The sequence below is a fragment of the Panthera uncia genome, chromosome A2 (assembly GCF_023721935.1).
Source record: "Panthera uncia isolate 11264 chromosome A2, Puncia_PCG_1.0, whole genome shotgun sequence".
Classification (NCBI taxonomy): Eukaryota; Metazoa; Chordata; class Mammalia; order Carnivora; family Felidae; genus Panthera; species Panthera uncia.
The window spans coordinates 90,127,214-90,145,647 of NC_064816.1; the positions used below are offsets into that span (position 1 = coordinate 90,127,214).

At 37.0% G+C, this 18,434-nt stretch overlaps 2 protein-coding genes across 3 annotated transcripts in view; one reads left to right on the forward strand and one right to left on the reverse strand.

Annotated features, from left to right (window-relative positions):
* The window catches only part of FAM237B (family with sequence similarity 237 member B), a 28,884-nt gene extending 10,759 nt beyond the window's left edge, over window positions 1-18,125 (reverse strand). The window contains exon 1 of the mRNA XM_049641418.1: window positions 17,646-18,125. The gene's annotated coding sequence lies outside the window, so the exon portion shown is untranslated. The remainder of the gene's footprint in view (window positions 1-17,645) is intronic.
* A 55-nt stretch (window positions 18,126-18,180) lies between these two features.
* Window positions 18,181-18,434, forward strand: part of GTPBP10 (GTP binding protein 10) — a 30,059-nt gene continuing 29,805 nt past the window's right edge. Inside the window, exon 1 of one of the 2 annotated variants that reach the window (XM_049641416.1) lies at window positions 18,181-18,280. In XM_049641416.1, the coding sequence (XP_049497373.1) occupies window positions 18,248-18,280 (33 nt within the window). In that variant the 5' untranslated portion in view covers window positions 18,181-18,247. The remainder of the gene's footprint in view (window positions 18,281-18,434) is intronic. The other variant, XM_049641417.1, reaches the window with a different exon arrangement.

Here is an 18,434-nt window from a genome sequence, read left to right on the forward strand (position 1 = left end):
AGAAATCTTACAAAGTAGTTCATTTACTCACCCTTGCATCCTTTTTGCTAAAGTTGTCAAATGTACTACATCTATGTACATTATAAACCTCATGATACAATGTTATAATTTCCAGTGCTCTTCATTCCCCCTCTGCCAAGACCTAAATTTACATGTTTTTATTTCTCTTTAGCCTGAAGAGCCTCCCTAATATTTCTTGTAGAAAGAACTGTAGTTATAAATATAGGGCTTTCCTGAGTTCCATGAGTCATCCTAGTGAATTGCAGAACTTTAAGGGTAGTGGGAGCCCTTAAATATATAGTTAGTGGGTCAAAAGCACAGGTGGTCTAGGAAGCCTGGAATTTCAGATAATTTCTGAAGTGAGGGGAGGATTGTGCCCTTAACTTGTGAAATTTGACCTAAATCTGGGTACTGAGCATTACAGTTGTAGTTGTAGTACACACAAGTAGGCATATTATCATTCAATTTTAGAAAAGTAACATATTCTAAAAGATGGTAGAGAACAATGGTACATTACATACAAGGGAATTATGAACTGAATGATTGGCAACTTCTCATCATAAAAGTAATGCAGACTAGAAAACAGGTGGAACATCGTCTTTAAAGTGCTGGAGGGGAGAGGGGAACAAAACCATATCAACTCAGAATTTCTACATCTTGTGAAAATGATCTTCCAAGAATAAGGGTGAAATAAAATATATTTTCAGATAAAGAAAACTGAAAGTATATGCTGACAGTGGGCTCCCTTGTATGCAATGTACTATGGTTCTCTGACATCTTTCAGAATTACATGGTTACAAGTAAATTACATAGTTAATCTCTCTGGTGTGGCCAGCCCCCATCCTGAGTCATCTCATTAGCATAAACTCAAGTAAGGTCCCAGGGGACCATAATAAATAATAAAGACATTCCTGTCATTCAAAGAAATTCCAAAGACTTAGAGGTTACCTCCTAGGAACCAGGGACAAAGGCCAGCCAATTCTTTATGATAGGTGCAGTTTTCTTTGTATTTATACTATTGGGTTTGTTGTACTTCTTGAATGTGTAAACTTATATCTTTCACCAAATTTGGAAAATATTCAGCATGTTTTCCTTAGATATTGTTTCTGCCCATTTTTCCTCTCTCTCATCTTCTTCTGAGACCCCCAATTACATGCATCTTAGACTTTTTGATATGTGTTTACTGTTTATTTTTATTTCAACATTTTTTGTGTTCTTCAGGTTAGATAATTTCTATTGACTTATTTTCAATATTGCTGGCTCTGTTTTGTCATCTACATTCCGTTGTTAAATTCATCTGGTGACTTCTTAAAAAAAATTTGTTGTTTGAGACAGAGAGAGAGAGATTGAGTGCAAGCAGGGAGAGGGACAAAAGGAGACAAAGAATCATAAGCAGTCTCAGCACAGAGCCCAACACAACAACTAAGGGAATTTTCTTTTTTTTTTAATTTTTTTTTGATGTTTATTTTTTTTGAAAGAGAGACAGTGAGAGGGGAGGGGCAGAGAGAGAAGGAGTCACAGAATCCAAAGCAGGCTTCAGGCTCCAAGCCATCAGCACAGAGCCCAACGCGGGGCTCTCGAACTCACGGACCGTGAGATCATGACCTGAGCTGAAGTCGGACACCTGACCGACTGAGCCACCCAGGCGCCCCAGGGAATTTTCTTAAGTGTAATAAATATCACTAGTTTGAATTCATTGGAGTGACACCCAGTGTTAGTCAAAATTCTATATTATAAAATACTGCCAAAGAAATGTTATAACTTTTCATTACTTTTTAAGGACTTTGCTAGCAAAGTGCTAAAAACAGAGCTTCAGAAAAGATATATTTTATTAAGTATCTTAAAACTGAAATTAGCATACACACATACAAAAAGATCATCTAATATTAATGTCTATTCCAAAAGCTAAAATAACATATACAAAAATAAGTAATTGTTACTTCTCTGGATGATAGAATTTAAGGTTTTTTTTTCTTTTATTTATAATATTTTGAGTTGTATTACTTTGTAATAAAAAAAGAGTGATTTTAAAATGGAATACATTCTAAGGACATTTTATTCATATTAAAGCATTTTAAAATTCTATTCATGATTTTTTCATAGACAGCAATTAATGCTCCATCCAAATCACTAGAAATTCTAAATTGTTATGGGCTCCATTGAAAATACTACTAAAATGAAAGCAAATAATCTAACTATTCGCAATTAATTTCCTCATAAACTTATGTCCTTATACCATAAAAATCTTTAAGTGGTGAAAGGATTAAAATGCTTAATTTTTAAAGGAAAAAAATGTTACATATAAGAAAAGTAAGCAGATATTTTGAAAGCAAAGATCTACATTAGTAGTAACCTTTTAACCTTTACTTGTACTTAAAAATTAGCAATGATTTCCTAGTTTTGAAGAAAAAATTAGGCTTTACATCTCTTCTCAATAAGCAGAATATTTTTTGAACCTTAAGAATCACTGTCACAGGTTGACTTCTCCAGGAAGCAGGTTCTGTGATAGCATTTGCGGGGCAGAATGTTTGTTAGGGAGTGATCTTGGGATCAATACCTGTAGGATGGAGGGAAAGGAAGCAGGACTGGGCAGAAGGAAAAGCTGAGCTGTGATAAATTCCCAGTGAAGTTCTCAGTGAACTCCATGGGAAGTGCTGAAGCTGAAATGGCCCATTGGTTAGCCATGTTGTCAAATGGGTCATCCCTTTTATCCCTTCCTCTGTTAGTTATTGGAAGACCATATCTGGATGGATACAACCTTGGGCAAAATGGCTTTTGCAGCTGAGACAATTCTTGAAGGGGCCTACAGCCAAAGGCTATTTGTTAATATCACTCTCAGAGGGTGAGGCAACATGTTCTTCCTTGAAGAGATCTGGGTGCTACATCTCCACATTTATCTCAATTGTGAAATTTCCTTTCTATTGGAAGTTTCAACTAAATGCTAGGTTCAGTATGAAACAAGTAAAATTATACCCAAATTTAAGGAAAATTGGAAATCTGGGTTATCTACCACCATGATAGGGTATAGAATTCTGGGCCCTATTTATGAAAAGTAGTTGAAACAATTATTTTAACTAAAAATGAGAGACCTATTAAGAAGCAGATGGGATTATCTGGCAAAGTGTCTAAGTATAAATATTGTATAAGAATAAAATAATCTTCTAGAGCCACACTTTGCTGCTAAATCTCTTTACAATGATAAGAGTTGAAAACAGAATGCATTAACCAACACTCTAGGAAGTGAAGCTTCTGCACCCAGAGGGTTGCAGCTCCCTTTGTGCGCCTTCTCTATAGGTCCACAGTGCAGGCACAAGGAAAGGCTGTACACCAGGAACCAGACAGAGAATGAAGAATGCAAAAGAGTAAAGAACAACGTCCAGCAACAGAAAAAGATACCAGGCATAAAGAAGAACTGTTCTGCAAAGTCAAATGGCAAACTAATATAACACGAATACAATCTTTATTCAGATCAGGTCACCTGGTACTCCACATGACCCAGACTAGATACACATTCAGTGCCCAGTAGTGTAGGTCTTCTCACTGACAGAAAATGTCAAAGGGACAGAGTGCTTTCTTAAAACCTTCTTAGTCTATCACCATTCCTCTTAATATTCCCTAAAACCATAGCTATTCCCAGAAACTCTAATTCTTCTCCACTCTGAGCTCCCAGCCTCCCAAAACTTCTCTGACAGTTTCCCTGTATGCCCTTTCTTACCACCTTTTCTCTTTCTTGCTTCTGTAGCTTTTTATTATGTAGCTGCACATAGCCTTTCTGGTTTCAGAAAGTGTGTTTGTTTAGACCTACACTTGAATTTAGGAGACCAAATGATAGCCCCAAGTGACAAAAAAAAAAAAAGAAAGAAAAAAAAAAAGAATCCTTTCTCTTATGTGTAGGCCAATTTTCAAGAAGAGATAGACTACAAATGTTCACAAATCTAGTAATTATGACTTCCCTATACAATTAAGTAATTAATTAAAATGTTTATCTGTATTATACTAATAAGAATAGAGCACTGTATTTTAGAGTTTCCCTATTAGATGTGGTGGATTTTGTTAGAGGTGATTGGGATCTAGATCTAGATCTATCTGTGAATTCTGAAATAATAGATACAGAGAAGCTTCCTGGAACTATTTTACAGACTATGACTATTGGGTTCCTCTAAACTATGCTGGGTAGAGATAGAGAACGATTTGATGCTTAGTCTTTTTGAGATTAGAGGAAATAATGTTTTCAAATTCATATCTGATGTTAATTTTTTGCTAGAATCCCTGAGTAACATAGCACATTCAGCCCCCTAGATTTCGTTTTTTGGGGGGGAGTTACCATTTAAAAGACCTAAAGTGGATTGGACATCATCAAAAACACAGCCAATAAAAAACAAAGTATGACTAATTGGGGATAATTGTGGGCCAGGCAACACCATGGTAAATTTAAGGGCAGAAAAGCCAAAGGACAGTTTTAGGGTTCAGGGGTTTACATGTTTCCCATAATGATGGACCAGCTTCCTGAAGGGGACAGTTATAGGAAGAATGATATGCTGGTACAGGAGGCATTTAGACAGCAGTTGGAAAAGGGAACTACATATTCTTGTTATTTCTAATCACTGTGATTCTAAACAATCCAGATTCTCATTACAGGCAGGCAATATAAGTCTTCACAGTAAATATGTACAGGTTTCTGTAAGTTTCTATAAGAACATGTTCTAAAAACTAGGAATGTAATTATAACAATATAAACAAATTTCATATTTTTTTTTTATAAAGGAAAATCACCACTTCATTCAAAAATACTTGATAAGCACTTCTTGCCAGGTACTGAGCTAGGTTATGGGGTTGCACTGGCAAACAAGTAGACAAGGCCCTAGGGGAGAGAGACAGACAATAAATTAACAACTATACAAATAATAGGGATTATTGCAGACAGTGGCAAGATTTATAAAAATTTAAAATACAAAGTGACTTATAGGTCACTATCTTAGACATAGGGGTTCCAGAAGAGATCTCTGAAAAGATGACATTTTATGTTGGGGCTGAAGTGGTAACAGTTGGCCAAGAAGATAAGACAAGATAAGACACTTGGCATGTGTTAGAACATGCCAAGCAGAGGGAATAGCTAGCAAAATGGGTACACACTTAATGTGTTCAAGAGAGCATCATAGACAAATTGCCAGAGGCCAGGACATGTGGGACCTTAAAACTGTGGATTTTATCCTAGTTGCAATTGGCAGATGCTGGCAAATTTTAAGATAGAAAAGAAAATTATCTGATTTATATGTTCAAAGGCTCCCACAGACCACTCTGTAGAGCATGGACCAAAGGGGTCAAGAGTAGAAGCAGGGTTATCAACTAAGAGGCTTTTACTACAGTACAAGAAGAAGGTAAGTAAGTGTAAGAGTAAAGGTGGTGAGAGGTTATTGGAACTTGGAAATATTTAAGTTTGGTCAGATTCACTGATGGTTTGGATGTGAGAAGCCAGGAAGAGTTGGAAACAAGATTGACTGAGGGTTTTGGCTTTATCAGTTACATGAATGATGATGCTAATAACCAAGACAGGGATCCTTGAATGGCCTTAAATGGAATGAAAACTTAGTGTATATGTTCACACAGACTTTAAGTGGGAGCATGCACAAGTTTAGAACTTTGGAAAATAAAGTTAGGCACTTCTTAGCATCTTGCCTTCTGGCTTTTCTTTTTCCTTTCTTTTGCATCTACAATTACGTGAAAGCAGAGAATAGAGATTAAGTTATTAGAGAATTTAAAACATATGTAAAGAAAAGGGCACATTTAAGAGTTAGTCTTTTTAACTTTATTTCATTGAGAACATAAATACATATAAGGTAGGTCTAAAAACTTCTGGATTCCTTTTTAATTTCCTTGTTATATTTAAGATATTTTGGCATTCCTTGGTGTAGGCTATGCAGTGGCCTTCCTGGTCTCTCTTGCCAAGCTAAACAGACATCTTATTTGCCATGTCCAAGGGACATCTTTTACCTTGGGTTTTTTGAGCTCTCCCACTGAGGTATATAACTAAGGGTATCTCTTGTGATCCTTTCTATAAATAGGCAATATGTTAGCTGCATTTCAATTGGGAAAACAGAACACTGTGGAATAAGAGATTTACTATAGGTTTTAGAATTTACACAATTGTGAGAGAAGGTGAGGAATGAAAGATCAGAATGCAAATAGTTGCAAGATTAGAGAAAAGGCAATTACAATGGACCACAAAAAGAGGTGTGAAAAACTCTGTGGAAGGTAATTGCCTTTGTGTCTGGGGGAGGTGAGGGGGAGGTTCTAAAGTCATTGTGAGTCAGTAGGTCAGAGAGTCAGGAATAAAAGCTGGACAGACAGTAGGGTGAAGTAAGAATGCATTTTTCTTCCATAAGTACAAACTGGAACCTATGCTGGTCACTTATGTCAAACTCCAAGGAAGCTCCTTGGACCTGCAGAAGAAGTTGCTGTCTTTGACCATCTTGCTATCCATGCCCAGGAACTGGAAAAGCTGAAGGAGATCTCATGGGAGCTAGAGAAACCATGGGACTGGGTGCTAATCCATGTGAACATGGTGAACCAGCACATCAGTAGCCCCACACACACACACACACACACACACACACACAAGTTCACAAATGTGCAAGTATGCAAGCATGTATCGAGCAATGTTGCCTGGAGCCCTGCATCAACCTTCTGAGTATAATGGCTGTTGCTGCCCCCTTCCAAATCTCATGCAAATTTTTTTTTATGCTTTATTTATTTTTGGGAGAGAGAGAGAGGCAGAGCGTGAATGGGGGAGGAGCAGAGAGAGGGAGACACAGAATCCGAAGCACGCTCCAGGCTCCAAGCTGTCAGCACAGAGCCCAACGCGGGGCTCAAACTCACGAACCGTGAGATCATGACCTGAGCCAGTCAGACACCCAACCGACTGAGCCACCCAGGTGCCCCTCATGCAATATCTTTAATGGCCAACTCTAAATTGAAACTACTAAAGGGAAAGAAATTCTAGAAACCATAGTTACAGCTGAATAGACATGGTATGAAATTACCAGTCATGCCCTTCACGAAAATACCGTGAGAAAGAAGACAGTGATTCACCTCAACCCCAATCATGGCCCTATTTAAAAAGACATGAAGTGAAGTTGGATGTATTTAAGACTTACAAAATGTGATGGGACAAAACAACTCAATGAATTCAACTTTCTGATTCCAACCACCCTACAATTTCATCTGAAATTCTCAGATATTATGACTAGCACTTGCATAACAGTTTTTATCAACTTGGCTACTGTTGTTAGTAAAATGTTGACCTGGGCGGATCATAGCTTTGACTCAGTCGCAATTCCTATCTGCCTATGCAAATAAAATGGATCAAGATTATTCAATTTTATGTCCTCTTTAATTCTGTTACAGCCTTTTATATCTAGCTTCAGAGTAACGTTTTATAAGTAGTAATCTTTGTTTTCTTGTTGCAACACTTTAGTATCTTAGAAGGAAGTAATACAAAAGTGATGCAGTTGTTTTCTCTCCTCTTTGAGCTGTAATTTCCATACATGACAGATCTCACCTTCTTTTAACAAAATGCATTCATTAGTTATAAGACACCATTTTTCTATGATAAAAGAAAACACCTTTCATCTATTGGAGAATATTCTGTCAGAAGTCTTACATGGCAAGACAAATGCCAATATTAACATTTTTTTCTAAGATGACATTTCATATGAGAGATAATTTCCTTAATGAAGAGATGTGATCATTCCCGACACAGTAGGCAAAGAGAAGTCCAAATTTGAAATTAATGGCATACAAGAGAGCAGTTCTTATAGTCCAACATCAGCCCATAGAGGTTTACTTGAAGGATTATTAATTCCTTCACATTTCAGAAGGGGAAAAATGATAACAAGGGAGGAAATTTCATCCACAAATAAATATGGTATTGTAACAGAAAAGTTGTAAAGAGAAAAAAATTCATATTAACACATTCTTTAGTTCCCCACAACTATATTATTAATGAAGATATTATTAAGAAGAGAAATGACAGGATATAAAACCAATGCAAAGAAATCAGTTGCATTTCTATACACCAGTAATGAAGCAACAGAAAGAGAAGTCCAAGAATCGATCCCATTTACAATTGCACCAAAACCCATAAAATATCTAGGAATAAACCTAACCAAAGAGGTGAAAAATCTATACACTGAAAACTATAGAAAGCTTATGAAAGAAATTGAAGAAGACACAAAAATGGAAAAAATCCCATGCTCACAGATTGGAAGAACAAATGTTGTTAAAATGTTAATACTACCCAAAGCACTCTACATATTCAGTGCAATCCCTATCAAAATAACACCAGCATTCTTCACAGAGCTAGAACAAACAATCCTAAAATTTGTATGGAACCATAAAAGACCCCAAAAAGCCAAAGCGATCCTGAAAAAGAAAAACAAAACTGGAGGCATCACAATCCCAGACTTCAAGCTGTATTACAAAGCAGTAATCATCAAGACAGTATGGTACTGGTACAAAAACAAACTCTCAGATCAATGGAACAGAATAGAGAAGCCAGAAATGGCCCCACAAATGTATGGCCAACTAATCTTTGACAAAGCAGGAAAGAATATCCAGTGGAATAAGGACAGTCTCCTCAGCAAGTGGTGCTGGGAAAACTGGACAGTGACATGCAGAAGAATGAACCTGGACCGCTTTCTTACACCATACACAAAAATAAACTCAAAATGGATGAAAGACCACATAAACCTAAGACAGGAAGCCATCAAAATCCTAGAGGAGAAAGCAGGTAAAAACCTGTTTGACCTTGGCCGCAGCAACTTCTTACTCAACATATCTCTGGAGGCAAGGGAAACAAAACCAAAAATAAACTATTGGGACCTCATCAAAATAAAAAGCTTCTGCTCAGCAAAGGAAGCAATCAGCAAAACTAAAAGGCAACCAACAGAATGGCAGAAGATATTTGCAAATGACATATCAGATAAAGGGGTAGCATCCAAAATCTATAGAGAACTTATCAAACTCAAACCCAAAAAACAAACAATCCAGTGAAGAAATGGGCAAAAGACATGAACAGACAGTTCTCCAAAGACATCCAGATGGCTAACCCACACATGAAAAAATGCTCAACATCACTCATCATCAGGGAAATACAAATCATTATCACAGTGAGATACCACCTGACACCTATCCGAATGGCTAACATGAACAACTCAGACAACAACAGATGTTGGCAAGGATGCAGAGAAACGGTGGGTATTCAAACTGGCACAGCCACTCTGGAAAACAGTATGGAGGTTCCTCAAAAGGTTAAAAATAGAACTGCCCTATGATCCAGCAATTGCGCTACTAGGTATTAATCCAAGGGATAATGCTGTTATGTTTGGTGTATGTATGCTGTTTCGAAGGGACACATGCACCCCAATGTTTATAGCAGCACTATCAACAATAGCCAAAGTATGGAAAGAGCCCAAATGTCCATCAATGGATGAATGGATAAAGAAGAGGTGGTATACAGGAGTATTACTTGGCAATCAGAAAGAATGAAATCTTGCCATTTGCAACTACACGGATGGAACTATAGGGTATTATGCTAAGCAAAATAAGTCAGAGAAATACAAATATCTTATGACTTCACTCCTATGAGGACTTTAAGATACAAAACAGATGAACATAAGGGAAGGGAAGCAAAACAATATAAAAACAGGGAGGGGGACAAAACATAAGAGACTCTTAAATACAGAGAACAAACTGAGGGTTGCCTGAAGGGTTGTGGGTGAGGGGATGGCCTAAATGGATAAAGGGCATTAGGGAAGACACTTGTAAGGATGAGCACTGGGGTTATACATAGGGGATGAATCACTGGAATCTATTCCTGAAATCATTGTTGCACTATATGCTAACTAACTTGGATATAAATTAAAAATAAATACATACATAAAATAAAATAAAATAAAATAAAATAAAATAATGACAAAAGTTCATGTAGAGAAAAAAGAAAATAATGTGTTCGTGTTTTGGTTGATTCAATTCATATTAAATTTATTATTTCCCAAAAAAGAAATATCTGAGGACATTGACAAGTTATAGCTGACACATCAAGAAGTAGTAAGAAGTCGGACACTTCATACTAAAGTAAGGTGTCAGACTCAAATTCAGATTTCTTTTCCTTTATTATTAATTCCAGTATAATTAATGCACAATGGTATATTAGTTTCAAGTGTACAATATAGTGAACAAATTCATATTTTGAAGAAAATGGTCACAAAACTCTTGGACCTCTGAGGTCTTCCATCCCCAATGGATTGCAGAGAACAGGGAATGCCTGTTCACTTTCCTCACTTTCATTTGGATGTGCAGAGGCCTCCAAGAAGCCTACTGAGAGAGCACACTACTTTACTCCTACAGTGGTGAGGCATAATGAGTAGTCTGATTCCTGTCCAGAGAAATCAAGAAGTCAAGAAATTGGCTCACCAATTGCTATGGTGCTAAAGGAGAAGAGTTTCTATTGTTTGGATATTGGCCTGCACTCTAATTTGCCAAGGTAAAGTCTATGTGAGGGTTTCCCATGACTGGAGGTGGGCCATATATGAAGAAGAGCTCACCCTGGATTCAGTTCAATAGACCTACTGAAAGGGATCAAGGGGCCCATCCACAAGGATAGGATCTAGAATAGGATTCTCATAGGAAAGAATATCAAAGAAATGTTCAAACACAGATTTATCTACTAGGGAACAAGAGGTGAGAGACCTCAGTGGTAGGACTCTTCTACCATCTTCATAAAAGCATCCATGAAAGAGTTAGCTTTAAATACCTGCCAAACCCAGGAACTCAAATCTAGCCCACCAATGCCAAGTTCAAGTAAATATATTCTTATTATCTTTTCTTCCTCTGTCTCATGATCCAAATTTAGAATGGCCTGAAGTCAAGGTCAGCAAAATGGCACCTAAGATCAGCACTAGCTGAAAGAAGGAGGAAAACTGTAACTTTGAATTAAATGCAGAGTTTTGATTATTATACAAGAACCAACACTCTAATTTCTGAATCCAGACTGTTTGGGCCCTGAAAATGTTTTTAAGGAATGTTTATTATCTAAGAGTGAGTAGAAAATGAATCCTGGAACTCTAATTTAATAGTGGAGGAAAACTCCCACTACTGGAAAGATTTAAAGAGATAATGGGAAGCAAAAAAAAACACTCACATATAAGTCTTAAACCAATTCTACCCTAAAAGGCTCCCAAGAACTTGTACTTGCCCTAGATACAGACTCATCCTTTCCATTGTTCAACTATTGCCACCTCATTTTGACTCATCAGAAACTTTTTTAGCATTCTGTTAGGTCAGGGGGGCCAATGCTTAGGTATAATTGCCAAAGTGGGTTGCTTTCCACTCAGTTTTGTTACACATTGGGGTTTGAGCCTAATTTTTCTTACTAATAATTACATAAAATAATTATATAAAATCAAAAGTTCTATATTACCTTTTGATATCTTCATTTTTTTCTCTCTTGTCAGTTTGGTCATTAAAATTGGGAAAATATCCAATAACTGTAATTGCCTCACTAATAGCCATTTCCAGATCACATAAAATATGAACTGAGAAAAGGGCCCAGTGAGTGCAATTTTACTGAAATACTAAGAACATAAATAAAGTTCTAGTAGGTTGAAGAGTGAAAGGGAGATAGGGAAATAGGTATCAGAAATGAATACTGAAATTTCTGGGAGCTCTGCAGTAATCAAATGAGAAATTTAGCGCTGTTGGAAAAGACAGATTAAATGAATCAATGAATTTAAATGAATGAATTTAGTTAAATGAATGAATTAGATGAATGAATTTAAAGTCCAACCAGAACTATTGGACTTAATGTTTTAAAATTGTCTCTTTAGAGGTGTCTATGGCCCTTTAGAAAGATTAAAAAACTATATATTTTTTATGTTCTATACAACTCTTGAACAAAATACGTTCTTAATACACTTCATTTCTACACACACAACCATGTCCTCTAATAAGTTATGTGTTGTTCACCTTCTCAGAGTACAGTCTCTGCCATGTGTTTATGTAGGCTATAGAATGGGTGCAATGTGCACAAATGCTATTCCATTTCAAAGCTGTAGCTTACCACGTGTGGAGTGATAGTCTAACACACACGTATAGTGTAACAGCACTCCAGCTGGTCTTAAGGGCTAACTTGCTTCAAGTTAACACACTCCTTGCCTGCTGACTTATGGCCCTTCATCTGTAACAGAACTAATTTGCTTTCTTTGATATTTGCAGACCACTGGCCTCGGGGAATAAGGAGCCAAAACTTTCCCAGGCCACTGAGGCCAGCATGTCTGCTTGAAGCCACCTTGGCTTTGTGTTTAGCCCAGCAATCTTTTAGCAAAATGTTTTTTTCTGCTTAAAGTCACACAAATGACTTTACTGACCTCTGTGAATCTATAGACCTTCCCCTCCTTTGTAAAAATAAGAGTGCTCTTGCCCAACCACCGTCTGGTACCTAGGAACCAGACCTTCTTGCACAATCAGTCCTGGACACCAAAAAACCAGAATTTCCTGCAAAATTTCCGAGTACCAAGATAACTCTGTAGCTGGCATCATCGAGTCTGCATGTAATCAAGAAGTGTCACAGACCACTATACTCCCTTAACTGATTAAACCCATTTAAAACTCTGGGCCAGGTAGAAACCTAGGAGCTGGCCTTTGGACAAGAGTCCACCTTCTTCCCAGGTGGCTGGCCTCCTGAATGAAACTCATATTCCTTTCCAATCAAAACTCATATCTTGAGTATTGGCCTTTCAACTGATGGGCAGCTGAACTTAGGTTTTGGTAACAATAGGACAATGACTTACATGTTCTTACAATACTTCCTCCTACAAGAGAATATTCTAGATGATTAATTTATGATGAGGTAGTAATAAAGACTTAAAATAATACATGAGTATGTTAATATAAATATTTGTTTCCTTATTTTGTATTATTATCCAAATTATCTAAGAATTCTATTTTACTATTAAGTGTATATTGTTCAGCAAGTATCAGTAACAAGCAACAAATAAAATGTGTTAGATAAATGAGAATCTCGAATATATTACTGAATTTCCTGCTGTATGAGTGCTCTTGTTTTGGATAAGCAGGAAGCAGTATTATCAAAGGTCCTTCTGATAATTCCACGGCCATTCTTATACATGTAGATGATTACAAGAAAGTATTAAAAAGAGAGCAATCAATGACTCATAGTATAGTGGAAGCCTCTTAAAATACTTTTATCCTTCTAGTACAGGTGGTTGACACTGGGGGTCTTAAAAACATGATTCAACCATTTCTTAGGATTTCTATAAATATTTCTAAGAAAATAACCTTTCAATAACATTCTTCAAATTAAAAACAGGGTGCATTAAGAACAAAGCAAAATCATGTTCAATAGGAGTAAGTTTCTCCATTCACTATGAATTCAGGTATCAGAAATATTAGTATTTACTTCTTGCTTTCATTAATACAACTACTCTGCTTATTCTTGCTCAGTTATTCCAGTAACCATGGCAGTGTTCCAGCCCACAGATGAGTATGTGGGATAAATTTGGAATTCAGTAATTGTTATGTGAATGAAAGAAGGAACAAACTATAAATCCCTAGGAAGAAAGGCAATAAATCTATTTTTCTTCACATGGGTTTTGTTTCAGGGCAATAATTACATGGCCAGAGGCCCTCAGTTTGACAATACTACATTTTAATCTAGAAAGATGAACCTTAACTGGTATATGGCTCTCATTTGTTCAATATATTTGCCCTTATTACCTAGGAGAACTTGATTTAATCACTGAGTTTCAGACCCCAATTAATAATTGTTCTCAGAGTAACAATATTTTTAATGGCATGAAACTAAAATAATTTATGTTATGAGGATAACAAGAATAACTCTGTGCCCCACTTCAGGTGATTCATATGTCATAGGAGTTAGCAATATAGCCACCATATTTCTTAAGAATAAATTAACAAATGCAGGGTGCATATATTGAGTCTGAGGCCTGGGCCAAATGGACCCTGTTAGGAAATACTAAAAAGAATAAGACATATACATCTAAACAGCTGGAGATGACAAAGTAACCACCTTATTAAAAATAAAAAAAAAATTTAAAAAAAGGCTTTTCAAGATAGAGGTAGCAATGAGACATAAGCATGGAACTTCCAAGAAAGAAATTTTATAAATGTTCCCACCTGGAACATGGATATGATGTCTGGAACAATAGCAGTCATTCTAAGATCATAAGGGGATCTTGAAAACAGTGATATGATCAAATGCATTGTGTTTAAGAGGGAATAAAACACCTCTGGAGATCATATGGATAAAGGATTACAGTGAAAAAGACCTTTGGGTTAAATTATTTCCTCTGTACATGAAAACTAGTGAAGCCTGATAACAATTTCACTATAGAATCAATAAAATAATTAAGTTTATAATGAATCTTATAGAAGCAATATAAGCTGCCACCTTCTGTTATACTGAAGCCTTACTCTTTCCATATATTCCCCCACTGGAGGATCTCCCACAGTAAAGCTTTAAATTGTTTTAGTAGAAGTTAGGACCTTTTGTTCATTCCACAAATAGAGATAAAAAACTAAAAGCAGATGCCCTGAGAGAATTAACACATTGGGTTAAAATCATGTCAGGTTGTAAAATGCAGGTATCATATTCATGTCTGAGATCCAGTTTTCACGGGTACTGCGAGAGGATAGCAGAAGGGTACTTAGTACCTGTAGTAAAAAGTAATTATAGTGTCGGCAGTGGAGGGGGGGGGGGAGGAGTGCAAAAAGGGAAGGTTAAGAATACTAAAAACAAACTATTATTTCAACACTTTGTCCTTGGGGTGACTCTGGAAAAGGAAATGCAGAGAGAAAACATTTTATTAGTAAGTACTAGTAAATCTAATCTAATGATTACTTCTTGCTAGCATAATATTCATAAAAACTGTAGATGCTAAAAAAAAAACTGTAGATGATGGAGTATCAGAAAGTTAATTCATAGCAAATTCTGGGATAAGCTATTCACCTCCTGAGTAACTATTATTAATAGAGAGAAATGAGATGAATAATGTAAAATTGTTTATTTTTGTAGTACTATAGTATAATATAGAACTATATTTTCAATTATGTGTTATATATGAAATTTCCTGCAAATCTGAGTAGTTATTATAAAAAGAAACAGGCTTGAGGCGCCTGGGTAGCTCAGTCAGTTAAGCGTCTGATTTCAGCTCAGATCATGATCTCACGGTTTGGGAGTTCGAGCTCCATGTCAGAATCTGTGCTGACAGCTCAGAGTCTGGAGCCTGCTTTGGATTCTGTGTCTTCCTCTCTCTTTGCCCCTTGCCTGCTCATGCTCTGTCTCTCTCTCTCTCTCTCAAAAATAAACATGAAAAAGAATTTTTTAATTAAAAAAAAATAAGAAACAGATTTATTTATTTACATGCCTAGCCTCCTTCTTTCCCATCTAGCTCCAAGTCCATCCTGGTTTAGGTCTGTGATTGATATCACAGGAAGCATCTGCCTTAAGTAGATCTGGAAGACCTGCCCATCCACCAAAAACCTCTTCCATCGACTTGCCATGGTACCTGAAAATTCCAGCAATGGAGTTATTTCTCCTCAATGAAGTAACCGGAAGCCATTGAGTACATATCTTTAGTAGGAGTAACTTTATGCCAATTTCACCTAGAAACATCTTGACACAATTATTTTGTCAGAATGGCTAGGCTGTCCTTGGAAATATCCTCAGGAAATAAGCTGTAGGCTTGCTAAGTTTGGATATGAGAGGAAAAAAAGAGGGAAATAAAGAGGCCTGTTGGAGGAGAAAACACCACATTAGGAGTTCCCTTATGTATCCTGGGAAATTAGTTTTTGGTATAGAGAAGAGGCTGGCATTTCCAGGAAATTAGTGAATACCCTAGAGAGTGGTATAAAATCGATGACAGACTCTATCTTTGCAGTTTCACATATAGACCCTTTAACTTAGCTATGTTGACTTCTCTTGGAAAGAACCAAAAGCATGATAGACAAAAGGTAGGAATCTAATTAATAGAAGGTGAGAGGGCAAAAGATCAATTTAGATAAACTATAAAGCAAATAATCAAGTTAGTTCTCATTTTAGTCTGCTGACAAAATTAAACAGTACAAAATCATAAAATGTTAGATTTGTTAATTACATATTTGTTCATTTTACACTTAAAATAATAGCTACACTAAAATATTTATCAGATTAAATGTAATGTGGTGTCCAAGATTATATTCTGGAACAGAAAAAGGTTGTAGTTGAAAAAGTAAAGAGATCAAGTAAAGTCTATCATATTGTACCAACATAAATTCCATAGTTTTGACAAATGGTTAACATTAGGGCAAGCTGAGTAAATGGTAATATGAAAGGTCTTTGGGCTATTTTATAACTTTTTGCAAATTTAAATTTATTTCAAAATGAAATGCTTATTAAAATTTTTTGTTAGAATAACTCTAGCTTAAAGATTTTTTTGAAATCAAATTGTGAGTTATGCCAATGGCTCATTTGGGACTATCATGCCTATTATGCCAAATTCTCTAATGCCACTAAGTTTAATGTTTTTCCTATACTTTTATCTTCCTAGCAGCAATGGGTAAGGTGTTTTGTCTTCTCAATTGCAGAGGTAGTAATATTTTTGTCCAATAATGACTTCTGCATCAGGTCTGGATAATGCCTTGGATCATTTCACCTCATGTTCATTTTATCTGCACATTTTTAAGGAGGCAGTTTCTAGTTTCATGTTTCTTTTACTATCTGATAACCAGAGCTGTAATAAATATCTCAGGCTCTGACCATGTTTTGTTCAAACAAAATACGCTTTCTCCTTTGCTTATAGTACAGAATGTTCCTCTGTATTTTAGGATGTTTTAATATCATTTTCTCATTTGTTTTTATTTGCTGTTATCATTTTCCTGTGTATATATTATGGGAAAGAAAATCATTTTGGCTTGTGTCCATTAACAAGAAAAAAAAATTTAGAAAATAAATAGATTGGGCTTCACACTGGTCTGACAGAACAGAAAGACCCAGTGAAGACAGTAATCCAAATGGCAGCAAAAATTATCAAGATTAAGTTTCTACATACTAACAACCTAATGTTCTGATTAATTAATCACAGGTGAAACAACAATCCCAACTTTATTGACTAGTGGGGCAGAGTAAGGTTCAATAGCAAAAGAGCAACAGAGAGGGCTTTTTTCTTTCTTCACATTTTGTATTTCCAAATAATCACTTTCATAAATGAGGGGTAGAAGTATGAAAAGGATTTCAGAAATAAAGAGCCGGAGTGGTTAAGAAAGATTACTGTACGACTAGCAGCGTGGTGCAGGGTCGCCTAACTTGGCTGTAGATTTTTTTTTTTTTTTTTTTTTTTTTTAAATTACAGAAGGCCATGGGAAGAGGAGGTGAGTGAAGCGGCTGAGATCTGGCCACTCTCTGCAGGTCCTGTCCCGGCAGAGAAAAAGTATGCTAATTCTCCCAACGGCACGCTTCAGACATGAGGTGGAGAAAGCCCCCTGTCTACACACCTCCAAGAAGCTACTGTCTCACAAACGGTTGAAGACAAATTCCCTTCCCCACTACACACAATGAAATTGTTACAGACCTCAGGTCCTGACACTTGTGTCCCAAGTTTTAAATGCATTGTCTCCGGGCTTTTACTAGAGATTACTCAACTCGTCAATGAACGAACAGCCTTTCGGCCTCTTCTTTCGCCGCTCAATTTCTGTCTTTTACGCGTTTGGTTTCATTGTCTGTTGGTGGTTCTTCTCGTGTGCGTGTGTTTTGTTTTTTCCACTCCGCTTCACCGAGTGAAGACTGGTACCTTTGGTTTCCTCAATTAGCGGAAAAATTCCTTCATGGCCTTTCAGTCTCCAGTCCCTTCCCATGCAAAGTATTCATTCCTGAGGTATCCACTGTGCACCCGATTGTCCTTTGCCACAGTGCCCCTCGACATTTTCTCAGTGTTTTTCGTTGCTTTACGCCTAAACAGAAGTCACTCTTTCCCACCTACCAGTAAGGCAAGCCCCTCAGCGCCTGCGCCTGCGCCTGTGCCAGTCGGTGGGAGTCCATCATACAGCGCGTGCACCGTCTCCGCCGACGCGTGCGGAGGAAATATCGCGTTGGCGGCCAATGGTGACGTAAAACTCCTGCGCGGTGAGTCCGTGTGTATACTTTCGAGGGAGTCAGCCCTAGAACGTCGCAGTCATGGTGCGGTGCGGTAGCGTGTGGTTCAGAAAGGTCCGTGACTGGTGCCTCTCAGCCTGAAGCTCGACAGATTGGTGCCTGTAGCCCCACCTTTGGTTCCCCTTTCCTCCCTCCCCTTTTTCTTTCTGGGGGCCTTTTAACTGCTTGTTCTACTGTAGTTTTCTCCTCTCAGTCCTTCGGAGTCAGA